General features: G+C 37.1%; 1 protein-coding gene across 1 annotated transcript in view; it reads right to left on the bottom strand.

Annotated features, from left to right (window-relative positions):
- ano3 (anoctamin 3) overlaps positions 1-18,705 on the bottom strand; it is a 95,009-nt gene that overhangs the window by 21,431 nt on the left and 54,873 nt on the right. The window contains exons 9-15 of the mRNA XM_049474639.1: positions 10,576-10,631; positions 10,337-10,458; positions 7,679-7,813; positions 6,715-6,811; positions 6,316-6,376; positions 2,351-2,433; positions 1,252-1,392 (exon numbers count right to left, since the gene is read on the bottom strand). Coding sequence (XP_049330596.1) covers positions 1,252-1,392; positions 2,351-2,433; positions 6,316-6,376; positions 6,715-6,811; positions 7,679-7,813; positions 10,337-10,458; positions 10,576-10,631 — 695 coding nt within the window. The remainder of the gene's footprint in view (positions 1-1,251; positions 1,393-2,350; positions 2,434-6,315; positions 6,377-6,714; positions 6,812-7,678; positions 7,814-10,336; positions 10,459-10,575; positions 10,632-18,705) is intronic.

The raw sequence follows: 18,705 nt of genomic DNA, 5'->3' as shown, positions 1-18,705 counted from the left end.
TTTAGACTCTTTGGCCCGTTTTTGTGCGCTAGAAATGCGCACCCTCTCCGACTCTTTGGCCCGTTTCTGACACCTAGCGTTCAAACTTTGAATCTCACATTATAAAAACCTGCTTAACAGCGGGCCAACTTTCGTTCTATATCTAAAATACCTCGCGGGCCGCTCCAAAAAGGAAACGGGCCGCAAATGGCCCGCGGGCCGTAGTTTGGACACCCCTGCTTTAAATGGTGCTGTTTCTTAACTAATAAAAAACTGAAGTTGTTATGTAAGAACTTAAAAACAAATATTTGTAGAATATCAAGATTTTATTTTAGAATATTGCCTAGCCCTAGTAGCCCTGTTTTTTTTTATTATACTTTTTTTTTTGTTAATATTTTTTATTATTATTCTGATACACACATGATGCTGTGGAATCTAGGATTGTTAAATGCCCATACAACTTCAGAAATGGAATGTCCCATCCATTTACTCCATTATCAGATTTCGCTCAAACTCTAATAATTCACGTCGCCTTGCCATGAGCATGCATGCCAGTGTTCAGCCTCACTTACAAGATAACACCTCTTGTACAGGTGCGAGTGTTTTCAAGCTCAAAGTCTCCTGAAGTATCATTTTATGAACAATTTATATACTGCTTTCCTATGACTTTATGTATGTTTATCAGTATATTTATAAATGTAATAATTAAAAGCTTGCTGCTCTTTAAAATAAATGTAAATTCTATATAAATGCATTATTATTATGCTAGTGTATTATCGCTATATTAGTAAAGAAAACTTAAATGACAATAAGATCATGTATCATAATTATTTCTGATTTCCTGTTGAAACACACATCTGATTCAAACCCCCTGTTAGTTATTTAACTGAGTAGATGTGTTCTAGAGCCAAAAAATCAACAAATCGTGCAAGACATTGGCCCCCCAGTAACAGAACTGATGGCCACTCTTAATTCTGTTGCTTCCATGCGTTGACACATCATAAGCACCAGGGGGAGACAGCAACCTACAGCTTTTCAGCACTGCTAGAGGGATCTCCCTGCAGTGTCTGGTGGTACAACTGGATGAGAAAGTGGTGGAAGGTGCAGGGTGGCATAATGTTGTACAGTGTGCTACATTTTAAGGTGTTATATAACTTTCTAGTTCTAAATGCAGAGGCTCTGCATTAAAACTGGTACAATGTAGGAGGGCGTACAGAATTACTTACATGAGAATGGGAAGGGAAGTTAATCAGACTGGATACGGTGGCCTACCATGAAGAAGATTCCAGACACCGAGACCATGAGGCGGCTGAGTTTGTCGGTGAAGGGCTGGAAAGGCTCTGGTTTGCCTGAGACGGGGTTCACTCTCTCCTTCCGCGAGTACTTGGCTTCGAACTGAGGCCGCAGTTCCTCCTTATCGACACACATGCATGCATACATACAGTTTGTGAAGATATGAGATATGAAGATATGAGCTTCAGTAGTTCTCAGTTCTGAAGGGATGGATTGACTTGGCTTTGCTAATCTACAGATACAGTAGATAGATGTATGGCATCATCGCTTGTTTTCACTGGGTTTGGTAACCTGTCCCAGGAAGACTGCAGAGCAACTGATGATGACGACATTATGGAAGCTCTTTTTAATATGAGCCAGATGACATCCAAATTATTAGTTTCTATTGGCTCTAAAGAACAAAATGCCATGTTTTGCTTAAAGGTAGATTCAGCAATGTGACCATCAAACATATAAACATTAAACACGCTTTGTTACTGAAGGCACCAACAACACTAGAATTACGAATGGGAAAAAGACAGCAACACTGAGACCCACGGTGGGTCTGTACTGAAGCGGACAGTGTTGATGAGTCTGAGTTCTGATGTTGCTGATGTCCAGGAGATGTGGGCGAGTCGTTATGTGTGATAATGTTCTTGGTGAGACTACCTTTAAGGCTCAAAAGGCACGAAGGCACGAAACAATAATCAGCACATCCTTAGCATCCTCTCATGCTTATGGTTTTAAATGATTCATGTGTAGGATCCGCAGCAGAAAGCACAGCATGCACCAAACATGACATGATAACGATAGGAGGCACACTCACAGAACACACCATGACACAGGATTTACACTAAAAGAAACACAACAAACAGCACAGATATTGGCCAAACTCTGTCTTCAGTTATTCAGGTAAGCAAAGCTCATGTTGATATTTCCTAAATGTCACTTACTAATATGGGAATAAAACACATGAGAAGTGCATTGTTTCATTATTAGGATTAACCTTCATACATGAAGCTGTGCGTTTGTGAATAAGCAAAAGATCACAGTCTCAGATGACAGTACTCTTAGCTTTCTATTTCGAGAGGAGACTCACCTCTTCCTCCTCCCAGTCAATTAAATCCCAGTCGTAGGTAAGCTCCGCCCTTCTTCTCTTCCAGAATTCAAGGAAGACAGTGGCTGTGGGAGTGAAAAGTGGGAGTGGTCCACACATTAAATTCCATTTCCATTCAAAACCATGAATGATGTGTTTTTAATACCTGACTATAATTTTATGTCTATTTTGTTTGATTTGTTTGGGACAGTATTTCTCCATCCTCATCCTAGAGGCCCATTGTCTTGTCTTGTCTTTGTCTTGTTTTTTATTGTCTTATCCCCCGCATGATATTGTAAATGTCACAAATTAAAAGCCGACCTAAACTTTCATGTCAATATTCTTCAGAGGCCTTTACAGGCACGGGAACTAATAGAATCCAATAGAAAAGCTCTGGGATGTGGTAAAATATGAAATTCACAGTATTAAAGTGCTCCAGTAAAATCTGCAGGAATTGCTTTACGCAATCATTTCAACATGAAGCAGAATGGATCTTTCAGAAGAACTAAAAACACACTTTGAGAGTATAAGGAGGACCCAGTATCAGTATACCTTGTTTTTCCTTTTTTGTTTGTTTAGTTTTTTTGATCCATCTTATGATTAGTATAAAAAGTACCAAATATTGCAGATTAAATGTATTTTTCACTGTATCAAAATCCTAACTGCCATATGATCTACTTATCAAGCTGCACTCCCCTGATGTTGAAAGAGCAGTTTAATATAGCTTGACCCACTTTTGTTTAAAGCAAGAGAGAGAGAGAGAGAGAGATAAAGAGAGAGAGTGGAAGAGTGAGCAAAAAGAAAGCTGCATTTGTAGCTCCTCTAATGCTCTTCTAAAAGCTCTAAAAGTCTTCTTTTCTTCCACTCTTTCTGAATCCCAGACACGGGATGGGCATCACTGTGTCCCATACTCTCTTAGCTTTTAAAATGTATCTGGGGTATTTTGCAAAGTGCTTAGAAAATAAAATTTTTTAATCTTAATTCAGTTGTAGATGTGGTTTTTGACAGTGTTTACTACTTTGACTAAATCTGCTAGAAAGCCCGCTTCAAAGGATCATAATTATAACTTTTTATATCTCTGATTTATCCCTGAGGGAATTTTTTTACACCAATAGTTCATTTGCTCTAGTCTAAATCAGTTGACTGATTTGTAAACCAAGAGTATTTTCCCATTGGTATGGTTTGTTTTTAAACTGGGGACAATTGAGCACAGCAAAATGCATCACAGCAAACCATGTGAGAAAATTCTCTCGGCTTATTGGTCAGAGCTGTCTGTGCCATGAAGAAGAAAGTAAATACAGGAAGAAGGTTCTGTGTTCTGGATTTAACAAAGAGCAGCATAGTTGTAGTGATTATCTGAACAATATACCAGGCAGTGGGAGCTTTTTGTCACCAACTTGTGGAGTAAACCCGATTGTTGGGTCAGATCGAGGTTGGCTCAAAGTCAGATCATGTACATTTATAATTATAATTATTTATACATAGAAATGAATGGAATCTGAGGAACCATTACTTTCTAATGTGTGTCACAAATGCACTAAAGGGAGACAGGATTTTGAGAGGGAGGCTAAATTTTGACGAACACGCTAAAAGGCAACTTTCTGAACTTACAACATCTGACGCACATCCTTTAAGAACAAATCAATATCAAGTATAAGGAGATGCAAGAAGTGCATGTTGGTAAATAAAACAGGATGTAGTAAAATCATTTAGTCTGCTCACTAAACTGCAGTGTGAAACCAAAACTATATGGACTAAATATATACAATGTATAAAAAAAACCTAAACATTGGTGGTGTTAATGAAGTCTCTGCATGTCATTTTCTTTGGTTTCACTTTCTGTTGTGTCTAAGAGCAGCGAGGGAGCTGCCCTCTTTTCTACCCACAGTATGTGGGACAAAACTCCTGTCTCTGTATCTTTCACACTTGTGCACATATATCCACACACACAAACACTCACACTCACAGACACACAGACACAATATGGAGCAGAGGTGATGAGCACTGGCTGATGTTACAGACAGATCCAGGCCATGGATTCTGCATTGCTGAGCCCATGGGGCCGAAGTTCACCCAGATCAGCAGAACAGAGTGAGAGACAGAGTGAGACAGAGACAGTGAATGAAAGAGACGGTGGGAGATACAGGATGTCCTGCAGTAGGGGTTCGTCTAGGGGTTATCCTAAGACACCCTCCCCTTCCGAACACACACACAAACACACACACCCACACACACACAAACACCCACCCACACACACACACACACACACACACACAAATGCCATGACTGACAGCTTCCTGACACCTCAGGTTACTTTTCCCCTCTTGACTAAGCAGCTCCCTCTCTTCTCCTGGGAAGCGTTTCATTAGCATTAGCCAGTCAATTACACTTTATGCAGCGTACACAATCATCCCACGCTAATGCACAATGAGAGAAGGACACTCTGACATTGATCTATTTGTTGGTTTATCTGTTTATACAAGAGAGTGATTTTTGTTTATAATCTGTGTGATTAGTAACCAAAGCTTAATCACTCTCTAAAATGAAAGCTTGTGGTGGCTGTAAGGGGTGCTGCACTGAAAGTGTACCATGAGGACATTTTATAACCTTCTCTGGCCTCTTATAACCATTTCCACTGTGAAATCTTTTGTATTCGTCCTATAATAAAACTGTAATTGCAGCGCATCGCTGTAAAGCGTGCTTTCAGAGTGACCTACCTGAACCAACAAAGAACAAGAAATTATTAAATAAATGTTGGAATAACCAAACCGGGCTGCTTATTATACTTATTATACAGGGGGACAAAGCAATGGCTGACTGTAGTCGGGTCTCTCTGGGCTTCTGAATATCAATATTATTGTACTACCAGGTGTGCTGTAATATTATACTCCCCAAATAAAAGTGTTCTTTAATATAGCTGAATTTACACTTTAAATGCTGACTTTTGCAGGAAAATAAATAAGAAAGAAAAACAGATAGTGAGTTAACCCTTTAACATTCTGTTTAACTACTTTAGAGCACATTTTGAGTTACCGTATCTCACTGAAGAATTTAACAGGCAAAATAACCTACTGTTTTTCTCTGAACGCCATGGTAATTTTATTCCCGTCTGGACTCACATCTCTTGAGTTTCGTCACCTCACATTTAATAAAATAGCTATTTGTCCACTGCTATGCACCATAATTACACTTTGGGCGTGCGTTTCTATGAAAATCCACGCAAACACAACAGCGAATAGAAATGAAGGAGCTCCTGAATGTGATGTCATGTGACTGAGAAAGCCAAAAACTCACTGATCCTTCTGTTTTTTAATTGCAGTCCAGATTTATCGCTGAGTAGAAGTGCTTAATAGTACCGGACGATGATGGACTTCAGCGAAAAACAGTAGGAAATTCTGCCTGTGTTTTTCTTAGAGGACGTCTGAGAAAAACACATACATGGTCGCTCTGGACGGGAACAAAATCACAGAGGACCGCAATAAAAGAGAAAATTACCCCAGGACGTCCTGAGAAACTAATCCCATCCAGATAGGGCTTAACATACATTTGTAGCCTAACACACATCTGCTATGGTAGATGTATTTTAGGTAAAAAAAATCCACTAGAGGTCACTGTGTCTGCAGAACAAGTCAGCAGCAAGTAAAACAGGGATATTCTAGGTTTTCATTCCAGCCAACCAGCAGAATCAGGGGTGCTGCTGATTGTTTAGAAAAAAAACCCAATGCCACCCATGCCAATGTGACACCCCTGAATTAAATCACACGGATTGCATTTGTAGGATTTCTGAAGGCAAGTATATAATATATATATTTTTTTTGTGGTTGGTGTTTTTAACTTTACCACAAAATACCACATATTGCCAATGTTTGGTAGAGGTGTGTATTTCTAAAATTATTTTATTACTACCCCCAAACAAATAAAAATACAAAAAAGCATTTGATCCTTAAAACATTAAACGTTAAACTCACCCCATATAGCCATGAAGATGGCAAAGAAGACTGTGCCTCCATTGTCAAAAAGATGAGTCACCTGAAGGTTGATGAAAACAGATTAGAAGGAACATTAGACACATTATAAGGAACCATACTGATTGACAACAAAACACAAAAGGGTCATCAAAAAAGGAAAGAATCAATAATTAATTCTGCTCAGATTACTTAGCAGCAATATATTTAACTTAAATATAATTAGATAGTCTATGGTTGTGTAATTCAAGATCATTTTGTTATAATTATAGAATCTGGAAACAGTAAATAGAAAAAGGAAAAGTTTTATAATTTGGATTTTTGCGTTTGTTCTTTAGTTTTGCACTGTTAATCACAGTATGGTTGATAGGTGCCTAATATAAGTCAGATGTGTGTGTGTACCTTTGCATAGACGCAGCTGTCACTTAATTTCCAGGCGCTGCAGTTGACTTCACACATGGGGCACATGATGGTGGTGTTGGCCTCACAGATCTCTTTACTGCAGACAGATAGAAATCAGAGAAAATACAAAGAGAGTTCACACTAAGAAAGATTAACTGATAATGTGATACATTCAACGTGATGGCTGTGTATCAGCAGGATACTTGCCAATACATAATGTATCATCATACATATTTTTACAATTTTTGCATTATGTTACAATTCAGTATATATGTATAATATGCTGAAACTGTAAGAAAGGTAATATATTGTAATTTTTGTTAAACAAATGAATAGTATAAAAACACATCACGCTATGCATTAAATGTATGCAAATTAAAAGTTTACTTTTGACCCAATCAGAACAGTGGGATCTGAAATCTACAAATACAACATTGCTATCTAATGTCAAATGATCCACTGTTTGACTAGTATATATATATATATATATATATATATATATATATATATATATATATATATATATATATACATATTAAATATATTATTAATATTATTTTGTATATTAATATTTTATTAATATTTTTTTATTTTGTACTGCAATACTGTATATAATATATTTTATTATATACAGTATTGTAGTACACAATATTGCAATGCTTAAAAAAAGATGCTATTTTCTTACCGCCTCAATTTAGACTTGATATGAGAATCTACATAGCGTTGCAAAACATAATATTGTGATTTTGTATATATATTTTAATATTTACCAAAATCAGGCATTGGAAAATGTAATTCATCAATATAATGACATTTCTTATAGCACTAATTCCAAATTTACTGCTGTAAAAAAAAAAAAAAAACAAGCAGAAAATGATCACATATATCATCCCAGGGGAAACAAGAACAGGTAAATCCAGTATATAATTTTTCTCAGTATGGTGGGACTGATGAGGGGGCTAACCTCACTTGGCTGGAGTCCATGGTGAAAAGGCCATAAAGGAAGACAAAAAGACCAACCAGTGCTGCCGGGATCAGCATGCCTGTGTACCAGCCCAGCCATGCAAAATACAGACCTATCTTCTCCCCAAAATACCTCCTGAAACAGAGAGAGAGAGAGAGAGATAAAAGAATAGTAGGGGTCAGTAAAAGCCAGAACAAAAAACAACAATAAAAAAGAACAAGCGGAAAAGTTATACAAAGGAGATTGTGGGAGAAAACGACAGGTATAAAAATGACGTTTTGAAGACATACTTCTTTTTCTTTTTGACACCTCTGTACGGTGCTTCTCCATATTTAAAGTTGTGAAGTGTGTGAGGTCAGGATGATTATATAACACAGGCAACTTGGGGTGACTTTTACTGGAGGAAACACTAAAACAAAACCTCCAGAGATGCTGGAAGTGCAGACTAGCAGGCATTTTTTCAATCTGGCCCAGTTTTACAGCAGAAAGCTCAAAAGCAAGGTGAGCTGACTCGACTGCAGTGACACACCCCCTTCCCCCGCCCCCTCAGCGCACATGCACTAAAGCAGACAGGCACTATTGCTTTGAACTAAAGAGACCTCTGATTTACACTGGTCAGCTAAAGTTGTGAGTCAGGACAAACACACTCACCCCCCCACACACACACACACACACTCTACTGCAGTTGTTTGAAGCTTCCTTACAGAATTTGACAGTAGGTTGGAGTCAAGTGGAGCTACTCAGCTTTTTAAAGACGAAGAGTTTAGAGAAAAGAGACAAACAGACGAGCGAAAAAGCTGAAGCAAAGCGAAGAAATATTTACTGCAGCCGTGGGATAACAGTCTGTACAATGATCATGAAGTTTTATCACAGGCAATAGCTTAGAAATGCCCACAAGTTGTGAGGTGCTACCTTGTGTGTGGGGTTGAACACTGGCCAGCATGTTCACGGCAAGAGGAAGTGAATTATCTTAATTTCCACAGTCTCACGTGTGCACTGAGAATGATTGGAAAAAATGCATAAAAGCCATTACCACCCACAGTGGACAGAGCAGTGGGGTGATGCAGTAATGATCGTGACCAAAGGATGTCTGGCTAGAACTGTTTATGCAAAAATACAAGCAATTCTGTCTAAAATCACATCCACATTCAATGCAGGAAGGCAGAGTAAAATGAACATTGTTGTTTTATTCTATAAATGACACATTTCTCCCAAATTGAAAAAAAATATTGTAATTTAGAGTATTTATATGCAGAAAATGAGAAATGACTGAAATAACAAAAAATATGCAGAACTGTCAGACCTCAAAAAATGCAAAGAAAACAAGTTCATATTCATAAAGTTTTAAGAGTTCAGAAATCAAAATTTGGTGGAATAACCCTGGTTTAATCACAGTTTTCATGCATCTTGGCATGTTCTCCTCCACCAGTCTTACACACTGCTTTTGGATAAATTTATGCCACTTCTGGTGCAAAAATTCAATTAGTTCAGCCTGGTTTGATGGCTTGTGATCATCCATCTTCCTATTGATTATATTCCAGAGGTTTTTAATGTGGTAAAATCAAAGAAACTCATAATTTTAAGTGGTCTCTTATTCTTCCAGAGCTGTATAAGACATATATCAATGAGAAACATGATAAATTAAGATAAAATTTTAAATTAGTTTAAATAACTCAAACATTTTTCAGCACTTCAGGCGGCATTCATTTGCACAGGCTAAGAAGTAGCTTGATTTGTGTGTTCACTATGAACCTCTACCTCATTCTACCTTGCTTTGCATGGCTCTTCCTCCAGCCTCATTAGGTCATGTGATCACAGCCTGCAATGCAGTTTGAGTTTGCTGTGATTCACACTGTTATTGCAGCTCTTTCAATGTTTATTTTGAAAACATTAATATCGTAATAATAAAAGTATGCTTTATTTTATGGCATGTGGCAAGTCAGTAGACACACACTAACTGGTGTGCACACATTGTTGCCCTTTCTCTGTTTGATAACTGATTATTAGTGATTTTTAAGGCATTTACAACCTAATTATTAACCATTCATAAACTAATTGTCAACCATTTATGAACCATTTATAAAGGTAGTCTTATTTTAAAGTGGTACCGTTTACACTTCTACTCAGTAATTAAACTCTTGGATCCAGACTGCAATTGAAAAACAGGAGGACCAGTGAGTTTTTAGGCTTTCTCGATCACATGACTTTGCGTTCAGTAGCTCCTCCATTCCCACTGGCTGTTGTGTTTACGTGGGTCTCCGTGGAAACGCACGCCGAAAGTGTAATTGATTCTTGACACTTTTACATGATTTGTTGTGTATCCAGTAGGTCTTCTATAATGTTACTCAAAGAACCATTTGAAGCAGCTTTATTTTTAAGCATTTCAGCTACATTTGTGATATTAAATCTAATACACTTCCAATCAGATAAAAAGCACACTAGTTCATGTGCACTACCCTTAATGATTCTAAGGATTTTAAGAACAGTAAATGGGTCAATGTACTACACGCCGCACCTCCCTGCAGACTGTTTAAACTGGGTTCAGTCTGTACGAGACTTTATATGACTTATTTAAATTTAATTTTCACTTCAACAAAGTTTTACAACTGTTAATTAAATAGCGTGATGATGGTGAAAGTGGATGTGAGCATTAATCACCGTATGAGGTCCAGGGGCTGGTACTTGTACCAGATTCCCCAGCGAGCCCATCTCTCGTAGAGCAGGTGCCTGTGGTTCTGAGCCCCGTGGGTCTTTATCGGGTGCCTGCTTTTGTAGCTTCCCTGAAACAGAACAGAGCAGTGCTTGGAATAAAGTGTTCTTAAAGAGATAACAGCAGCATGTTAGAACAGAATAAAACAGCATGTAAAAATAGCACCATGTTAACGTGATGAGCTCACCTCATGTGGGGGAAACGCAGCTTCATAGGTGCCATTGCCAAGCAACCGATTTATACCTTAAAACAGAAAGATGACTGTATGAATATGTTATCTGCAGTAACAGGTAAGTGTGTTTATTTATTTCTAAAATAGACTCAAAATAAAATCTAACAAATGCATGAAATTATACTGACATGCCAAAAGTCATGGGATAGGAACTAACTAGAAATGCCCACACCTGTATAAGTTGGGAGGGGTTATCTTCAAAGTGAGGCTAAACACTAAATAGTGTGCACATTACCAGAGTTTGAGCTGAGCGAGGCCTGATACTGGGTGCCAGGTAGACGGAACATTCCATTTTTGTAGTTGTGTGGGCATTTAACATTCCTCATATCCTCACATGAGTCACATGTGCTCCAAAAAGTCATCATGACAGGCATTACCACCCACAGTGGACAATACAGAGGGCCGTAATGATCATGACCAGTGACATCTGGCTAAAACTGTTTTTGTCCATGCAGACAGAACCATATTCAACACAGTATGTCCCACATGCATATACCACAGGTCAGGGCAGCATTCTTTAGCTTTCACTGGACATGACAAGAGTCAGTGGACATGATATTAGTTCCTATCCCATGATATTTGACATGTGAGAGTATTGTTTAGCAGGAAACTGATAATGAGTTCTAGAGTTGAGTTGTAGATAAATTATAATAAATTGTAACACATTTATATCCAGAGATTAATATCCACATATATAAAAAGTTATATGTCAAATCTCAAAGCAAATTATTTGACAGAAATAGTTTTATAAATTTGACTTTGCCAAAATATTTGAGCTTTGAACAATTTATAACTGATTATTGGGCTTAAAGTTTTTGGCAAAGTCAAATTTCCAAGTATTTTTTAAATTATTAAAATTTTACTACTGATCATTATTAGTGTTACTACTGAAAATAAAACAACGCTGACTTTTAGTGTCAATTTTAGAATTTCTTAATATAGAGTTAAATATAGCGTAAACAAATAAATAAAACTCTTTATGTAGGTTGTATCTAAAATACAAGGGAATTCTGGTCCTGAACGGCTAGATTTCTGTACAGTTTGTGCTTTTTCAGCTCAAGCACATCTAATAAAACTGACCCATTAATTGTCAGGTTTAGTAGATGTGTTCATGCTGTATCCAAACCTGTGCAGTTTAACAATATTGTGCTTTACTTTGATTTCTACCATTTTGAAGTGGTGTCCAAAAGTGTAATAAACCGTATTGTTGCTGTCCAATGAAAAACAAGTATCTCCATTTTTGTTGAATTTTAGATTACTACATTATTTTAACAAACTAACTGTCCCTTATACTGTACTAAACATTCTTAATATTTGGACCCACAGAATTTGATTAAAATTACCTGAAATAAACTGTTTTTACATTGACTTCCATTGAAAGTTAAGAAGGTTTTTTTTCTCTCCTCTAAAGTTGCTGTTTTGGATATACTTGTTTTTCCCTGGACAGCGACAATATGTATTTATGCTATATGCTTTTCACAATTAAAATGCATAATATATAGTGTACAAACAAAGACCGGATATAGAATAAAAAAAGTTTATTACATTCATATCAACACATTCTGCTGTTATACAGCAATGAGCTGTATTTACTGCTTTGTTGAGCTCTGTTCCCTAAAACAGTGCTATATATAATGTTTTTTTTTTACATAGTGTTTTTTTTTTGCATGTAAGGAATAGTAAATAAGGCTTTAGACACAGCTTTAGATTAGGGAAATCAACAACTGTGCTGGATTCCAGCCCTCAGTTTATAACCCCTACTTAACGCTGTCAACATATTGACCGTTTTATGGAGCTGTTCTTTGCAGAAAATTCCTTGGTAATCAATTTTTGAATCACTGCTGCATCGAGGGCCATTATAAATATCAATAAAGAAATGACAGTTTCTTGCCTATGGCGGCAAATACATTGGTACAGTACAGCAATTCCTTTTGTTATTGTGTAACAACAGATTTTATCTGTGTACAGTTTTTAAAACATTTTGAGGTATTGTGTCTAAATATTCAACTGGTACAATGTTACAATGCTACAAACATACTGCACAAACATACAAAATGCACTCTTAATTCTGCATTCAGGTCAGAAACAGAATTAAACATCAGTGTTCCTGCATGGTAAAACAGCTGAAACCCAGCAAGGCTTTCAGTAACATCTACAGGCATTTGATCCAGCACTGCACAGCGGCTGATTTCACTAATGAGCTCTCCTCCTTACCAAAGCAGAGCGCTTAATCAGTGAAATCAGGTGTGGTGTTACATGACTGGAACAAATACCTACAGACACAGTAGCCCAGAATGGATACAAGGGACAACTCTGGTCTTAGGCAATGCAAACTCTCATCATCTAAAGCTAAACCAGAGCTTAAAATGTAAAAGCTCACATAGAATACAGCTTAGAACCAGAGTCATCATACATTAGAGATTAATAAAGTAAGAGAGATCATGCAGACAGATTTATTCTTGCTCTAAGGAACCAGTTTAGTTCTACTGAAGTATGATAAGTGCTGATTTACCATATGTACTGCAGTAATATACAGTGTATATATACACAATATATACAACAACAATTTCTTATATATAACTCACATTTTATATTTCATATTCAAGTAAAAAGGGTACCATACTCTCCTAAAAGCTTATTTTTATATATTATTTTTTTATTAAAAAGGTTAAAAACAGGATTTAACACAAAGAGATTCCAGACACAATTTAACACACAGAGAGTTAAGTTGAAAGATTAGGTTCAACAATGGGTTCACCACACAGGGTTACAGTGTACATATGCTGAATACATCTAGTTATTTCTGTTTATTATATTATCTGTTATATATTAAAGTGCATAGCAAAAGTATATATTAAAATAAAAGTCTATTTAAATATGTGTTCATCATTAAGAGGAGTCAGCTCCCCCCCAAAAAACAATGTTTAATTACATTGTAACTTAATGATGTTCAGAAGCCTTTTACACCTTACAAAACAGAAATATCTACAGAAGTTTCTACACTGATCCAAACTGCTTACAGAACAAATGTCTAAAATGGCCAAATGTTTTTTTTCATAATCATGATTTTATACAGAAGCACTATTTTTTACTGTAAAACCCATAAAGAACCCCTTTTTAAAACCAGTAGCTTACCTACATTGTATAAAATACTAAAAAATAAGAACATTGTATATGATACAATATATATAATAATATACTGTATAGTAAAAATTATATAATATGCAAAATATATTATTTTACTTCTATAATTGAACAGTACTTATAAATAGGTTAGTCATGAGTTAGTACACACCACGAAAACATGAACGCACACAAAACAAACAAAACAGAACAACTAAGGACAGTGACGGAGGGGACAAAATTGTGAAACACAAACAATGCTTGGCCTTTCTTTAGCCCCTTAAATCCTGTGTGTAGACTCATTCTACATTTTATACTTGACTTAACTCACAACCATATTACTGTCATAATTATCCTCCATTCTCCCTCAGCATTCCAATATACAGTGTTTTTAGCTGATGCTCCCAACAGACTAACAATGCTAGTGATAGGGGCATAGCATTTGTCATGTAAGGAAGTCACTATATTTTACACTATTAACAAGCTCAAAGTATCTCCATTGGTAGAATTCTGAGGGTCCTGATATTTAAAATGAGGAACTGCAAGCTTTAAAAAGTGATCTGGTAGTTTATTAGAAAAGACCATTTATACACACAGTACTTTCTCCAGACTGCACCATCTTGAAATTAAGTCATAATAAGTTGAGTGACAAGCACATAATTCTACCAATTAAGTGTGGAGCTAAATTGATCTTGTTAATGGTATAAAAATAGAGACTTCTTTACATGGCCAAAACTATGCTCCTATTGCTAGCATTATAAGCCTGTTGGGAGCATCGACTAAAAGTGCTGTATTTTGGAATGCTGGGGGTGAACAAAGGTGAGCTATTTGACAAAACTCTAAACTCTTTGCACTGTTTATCATGTTTTTTACTAAAAACCCAAGTCCATTTCACACCAGATTTCTCCTTTAAGTCCTTCATTTAAGTTATCTATTTAAAGTTTTCTGTTTCTCTTGTATTTGTTTAAATAACATATATTTTGCGTCTGTGTCCAAGACAGTTTTTACAAACATTCATGTGCATTCTGTAATCGTGGCTCTTGTTCATTAATCGCCCCAGGTGAAAAGGTTTTGGTGTAACTGGGAGTATTCTGATGGGCTGCTCAGGTGCACAGGGAGCACAAAGAGCACAGGGACACATCAGAGGAGAGTACGCACCTTCAAATGTACTGCCTGACTGGCCAATCAGCAGCCGCTCATGCTGACCATAATAATTAAGCAGAGACAGACAACACAGCGGAGGAGCTGTGGAGAAACGGACAGCAGCATGTGACCAGCAGAGACACGCAGAGACAAGATTGAGGGCAAGTGTGGAATACAGCCCACAAGAGGGACAGGTTAAAGTCCTTAATCTTTGAAATGCAGATACTTGCATGTGTAAATGACACTTCAGGCATGTTAATACATCCTTTAAGCTGCATCGACATACACTGCCTGGCCAAAAAAAACTCTGCCACCTGGATTTAATTAAGCAAATAATGTGGTGTTGCTGCAGTTGGTCAGGTTTAGGTTCAGCAACAGTATGTGCTGAAAGAATGAGATCAGCTGACTACCTAAATATACTGAATATAGACCAGGTCCATCAATTGTTTTTTTTTTTTTTTCTGATGACACGGGTATATTCCAAAATATGGGTGGCTGGAATTGTGAAAGAGTGATTCAGGGAGCATGAGATCATCATTTTCACACATGAATTGAGAGTTCACCACAGAGTCCAGATCTTAACATCATTGAGAATCTTTGGGATGTGCTGGAGAAGACTTTGAGCAGAGGTCAGACTCTACTATCATCAATGTAAGATCTTGGTGAAAAATTAAGAATTCCGTCCAATGAAATATTAGAGTGGGTGACCTTTTTTTTTTTTTGGTGGCAACTTTTTTTTTTGGCCAGGCAGTGTATAAATAATGGATAGATGGTGAAGTGAAGAATTAAGATGATGACATTTTTACATCTGCACAAATAAATTACGCAGGATATTAATAAGGGAGATGATATATAGCAATAAAAAGGGGGTATGTGTTAGGTCAAAAAATCACTATGAAATTTTATTAAAATGCTATTATGTTATCATTACATCGGTGGCATAACATGGTCTTAAAATGACAAAAGCATTATTTATTGCAATTGTTTCTGAGGTAATATAACCTTTAAAAAAATAGTGATATGTGTGACAGGCCTAATAATAACAATATCAACATTTATTTTCTATGGTCATTACAAAGATGTCCTTACTCCAGTCCTGCCTCAACAGATAATAAGTGTGCATTGAGTGGAACTAGCATGGTGCATTTGAGGGTGGGGATTTGTGAAGGATTTATAGTTCTTTGGCCAATCTGATCTAGACCAGAGCCGAATGAGGGGTCACTGGTATTAAAATATTAACATGAAAATCCCCCCGCTGCTGTCCAAGAACCGATTTTAATCAGAAAAACATGTCCGATGCAAACAGACAAGTGAGCCAAATGAAAAGAGGAGTGTGGGATGTATGTTTTAGTTTTTAGTTTTAAAAGAGGAAAATCAGAATGCAAGATGGAGAGCGCAGTCATGTCCAGTGCATTTAATCAGCCAGTGAAATGTGCTAGAAACATGCTGACCTCAAATGCTCCAGACAATATCAATTATATACAGCTAATCTTTATTTATTCAAAATCAGCATTTAACCCAAAAGTGCCCATCGTGATGTATGTGTGCCACAGACCCTTTTAAAGCTGTGTAAAGTTCCCTACAGCACTTCAGTCATTTTAACTCAAACATATTTTTTAACTTAAGTCACATACAGTATACTGAACATCCTAAAAGCATCACAGGACAGTGTGTGAATGTGTGTTCAATCATCTGACCACATTTAGAGAATATAGGAGTGCTGGGATAGAGCTAAAGATAAATAGAGCTAAAGATAAAACTCATTTTAAAAGGGTATTTTTGCATCTACAGCTTTGTTTCAACCATTTAACCATTCAAATGCTTAAATTAAATGTTTTATGTTCCATATAATTGGTTCTGATCTGTTATTTCTTAGTTCTAATTTCTATTTGTGTCAGGATATATCAGTATTTTAATCTTAAATATTTATATTCTATTCATCTGCAACAGTAGTAAAATCAGTAGTATTATACTATTTATTAACACATATATATATATTTGAGTCTCATTACATCAATCATACACGCAGCACAGTGTCCAACATCTGTCTGACGGCATGTTTGTTTACATGAGGTTTATATTCATAAAATGCTGTGCAATGTGTTGTTATGAACTGATATCGCTTGCAGGGCTATGCAAAAAATGTATACTGTTTGAAACTGTTTAACTGAAACGGAGCAAACTGGGGCGTGGCATCATTCTCAGCTCTGACGTCTGACATCCGAGGTTAATGGAACGCAGCATTAGTTCTGTATATTTGTGTTAAACATGCTGTATAGTATTAAACTGGGCATCATCACAAGCCTTTTAATGAACTTGTGTCTTAAGAAATAAAGAGAAAGAGATGTGTACGAAATGCTGCAGTGGTTTACACCATAGTATAAATACAGTACTATAAAGGCTGTTCTTCAAATGAATCAGTGGCTCAAAATGTGACCCAAATGGCTCCCTATTTACTATTTAGTGCACTACTGAGTTGTCGGACAATTTTTTCTGAGTGTCCGAATCGTAAAGTGGAACTGAAACATGATTTTGAGGGCACTATGAACTCTTAAAAGGCATAATGATTTATAGTAAACATCGCTGCTTACTACACAAGCTGCATGCTTCCCAAAATGCATCGCAAAACGCGTGCCTAAGCAACAGACAGCTGAACAAACGGACTGAATGGCGAGCAACCAGGGTTGCCAGATTGTTACAGGGTAAAATGTCTTCTAAATCTTAAAAAAAAAAACGCAGAGAAAACCACCCAAAAAGAAAACAACTGATGTTCAGCAAATCAACAGTATTACAGAGTTTATTCCAACATGGTCTTAAAAAAATACCTCATGTTAAATATTACTAATTACAAAAACAACAATATAAATTATTTTATCTGCATGTTTGTATTATACAGGTGCTGGTCAACGAATTAGAATAATTTGAAATAGTGCAATCATGAAATTCTTTGAATGCATTTTTTGTGCAGAAAGCAAATCAGGTGTTCACCGCACCTGTCCTACTCGTTAGACTAATCACAGAACTCGTTACCTGGAAAAAAATTTGCTCAGCTGAGCTTTCCAAAAGGCCCATTTAGGCCATTTAACTGTGACACTGTTGTTTTATTGAATTAGAATAATGGAGAAACCGTTTCATTGAATTAGAATAAATGCTCGAATTTTTGTTTTCTGTGAAGAGTGTTCACTGTGCAGTATAAAGTCAGGGTTGAGTAGAATTTCTAAGTTGTAAAATCAATCATGGGTAAGCAGCGCGACCTCCCAACCGGAATAGTGGCTCAAATTCAAGCCCTTCACCAACAAGGCTTGACCCAAACTAAAATTGCTGAGCAGCTCGGCATCAGCCAGTCTTCCGTCTGCAAAGCTCTCAAGAAAAACTGCAGCAAGCGCACCAACTGTTCCGGCGTCCGAAAAACTTCTGCTCGCGACAACAAGCAGCTGAGAAAGATCGCAGTCAGCAACCGGTTCAAGTCCACTTCCGAGCTCACCGACTTGTGGAACAAGCAGACCGGCGCTGACGTCTCCAGATCAACCACTTACCGTCGTCTGCGCGAACTCGGCTTCAAATCTCGCGTTCCAGCAGTAAAACCGATGCTGAACAAGAAACAAATGGAGAAACGGCTGAAGTGGGCCAAAGAACACGGCGAGTGGACTGCTGAAGACTGGCAGAAAGTGGTCTTCAGTGACGAATCACGCTTCTGCATCTCCTTCGGTGACCAAGGTCCTCGTGTCTGGCGTTGTGGTGGCGAAACCTACAACCACGAGTGCGTGAAAAGATCCGTCAAGTTTCCCCAGAGCGTTATGGTCTGGGGATGCATGTCCG

The sequence above is a fragment of the Astyanax mexicanus genome, chromosome 2 (assembly GCF_023375975.1).
Source record: "Astyanax mexicanus isolate ESR-SI-001 chromosome 2, AstMex3_surface, whole genome shotgun sequence".
NCBI classification, from domain to species: domain Eukaryota; kingdom Metazoa; phylum Chordata; class Actinopteri; order Characiformes; family Acestrorhamphidae; genus Astyanax; species Astyanax mexicanus.
The sequence above is the reverse complement of the archived record's forward strand: the minus strand, read 5'-3'. Positions and strand labels throughout refer to the sequence as shown.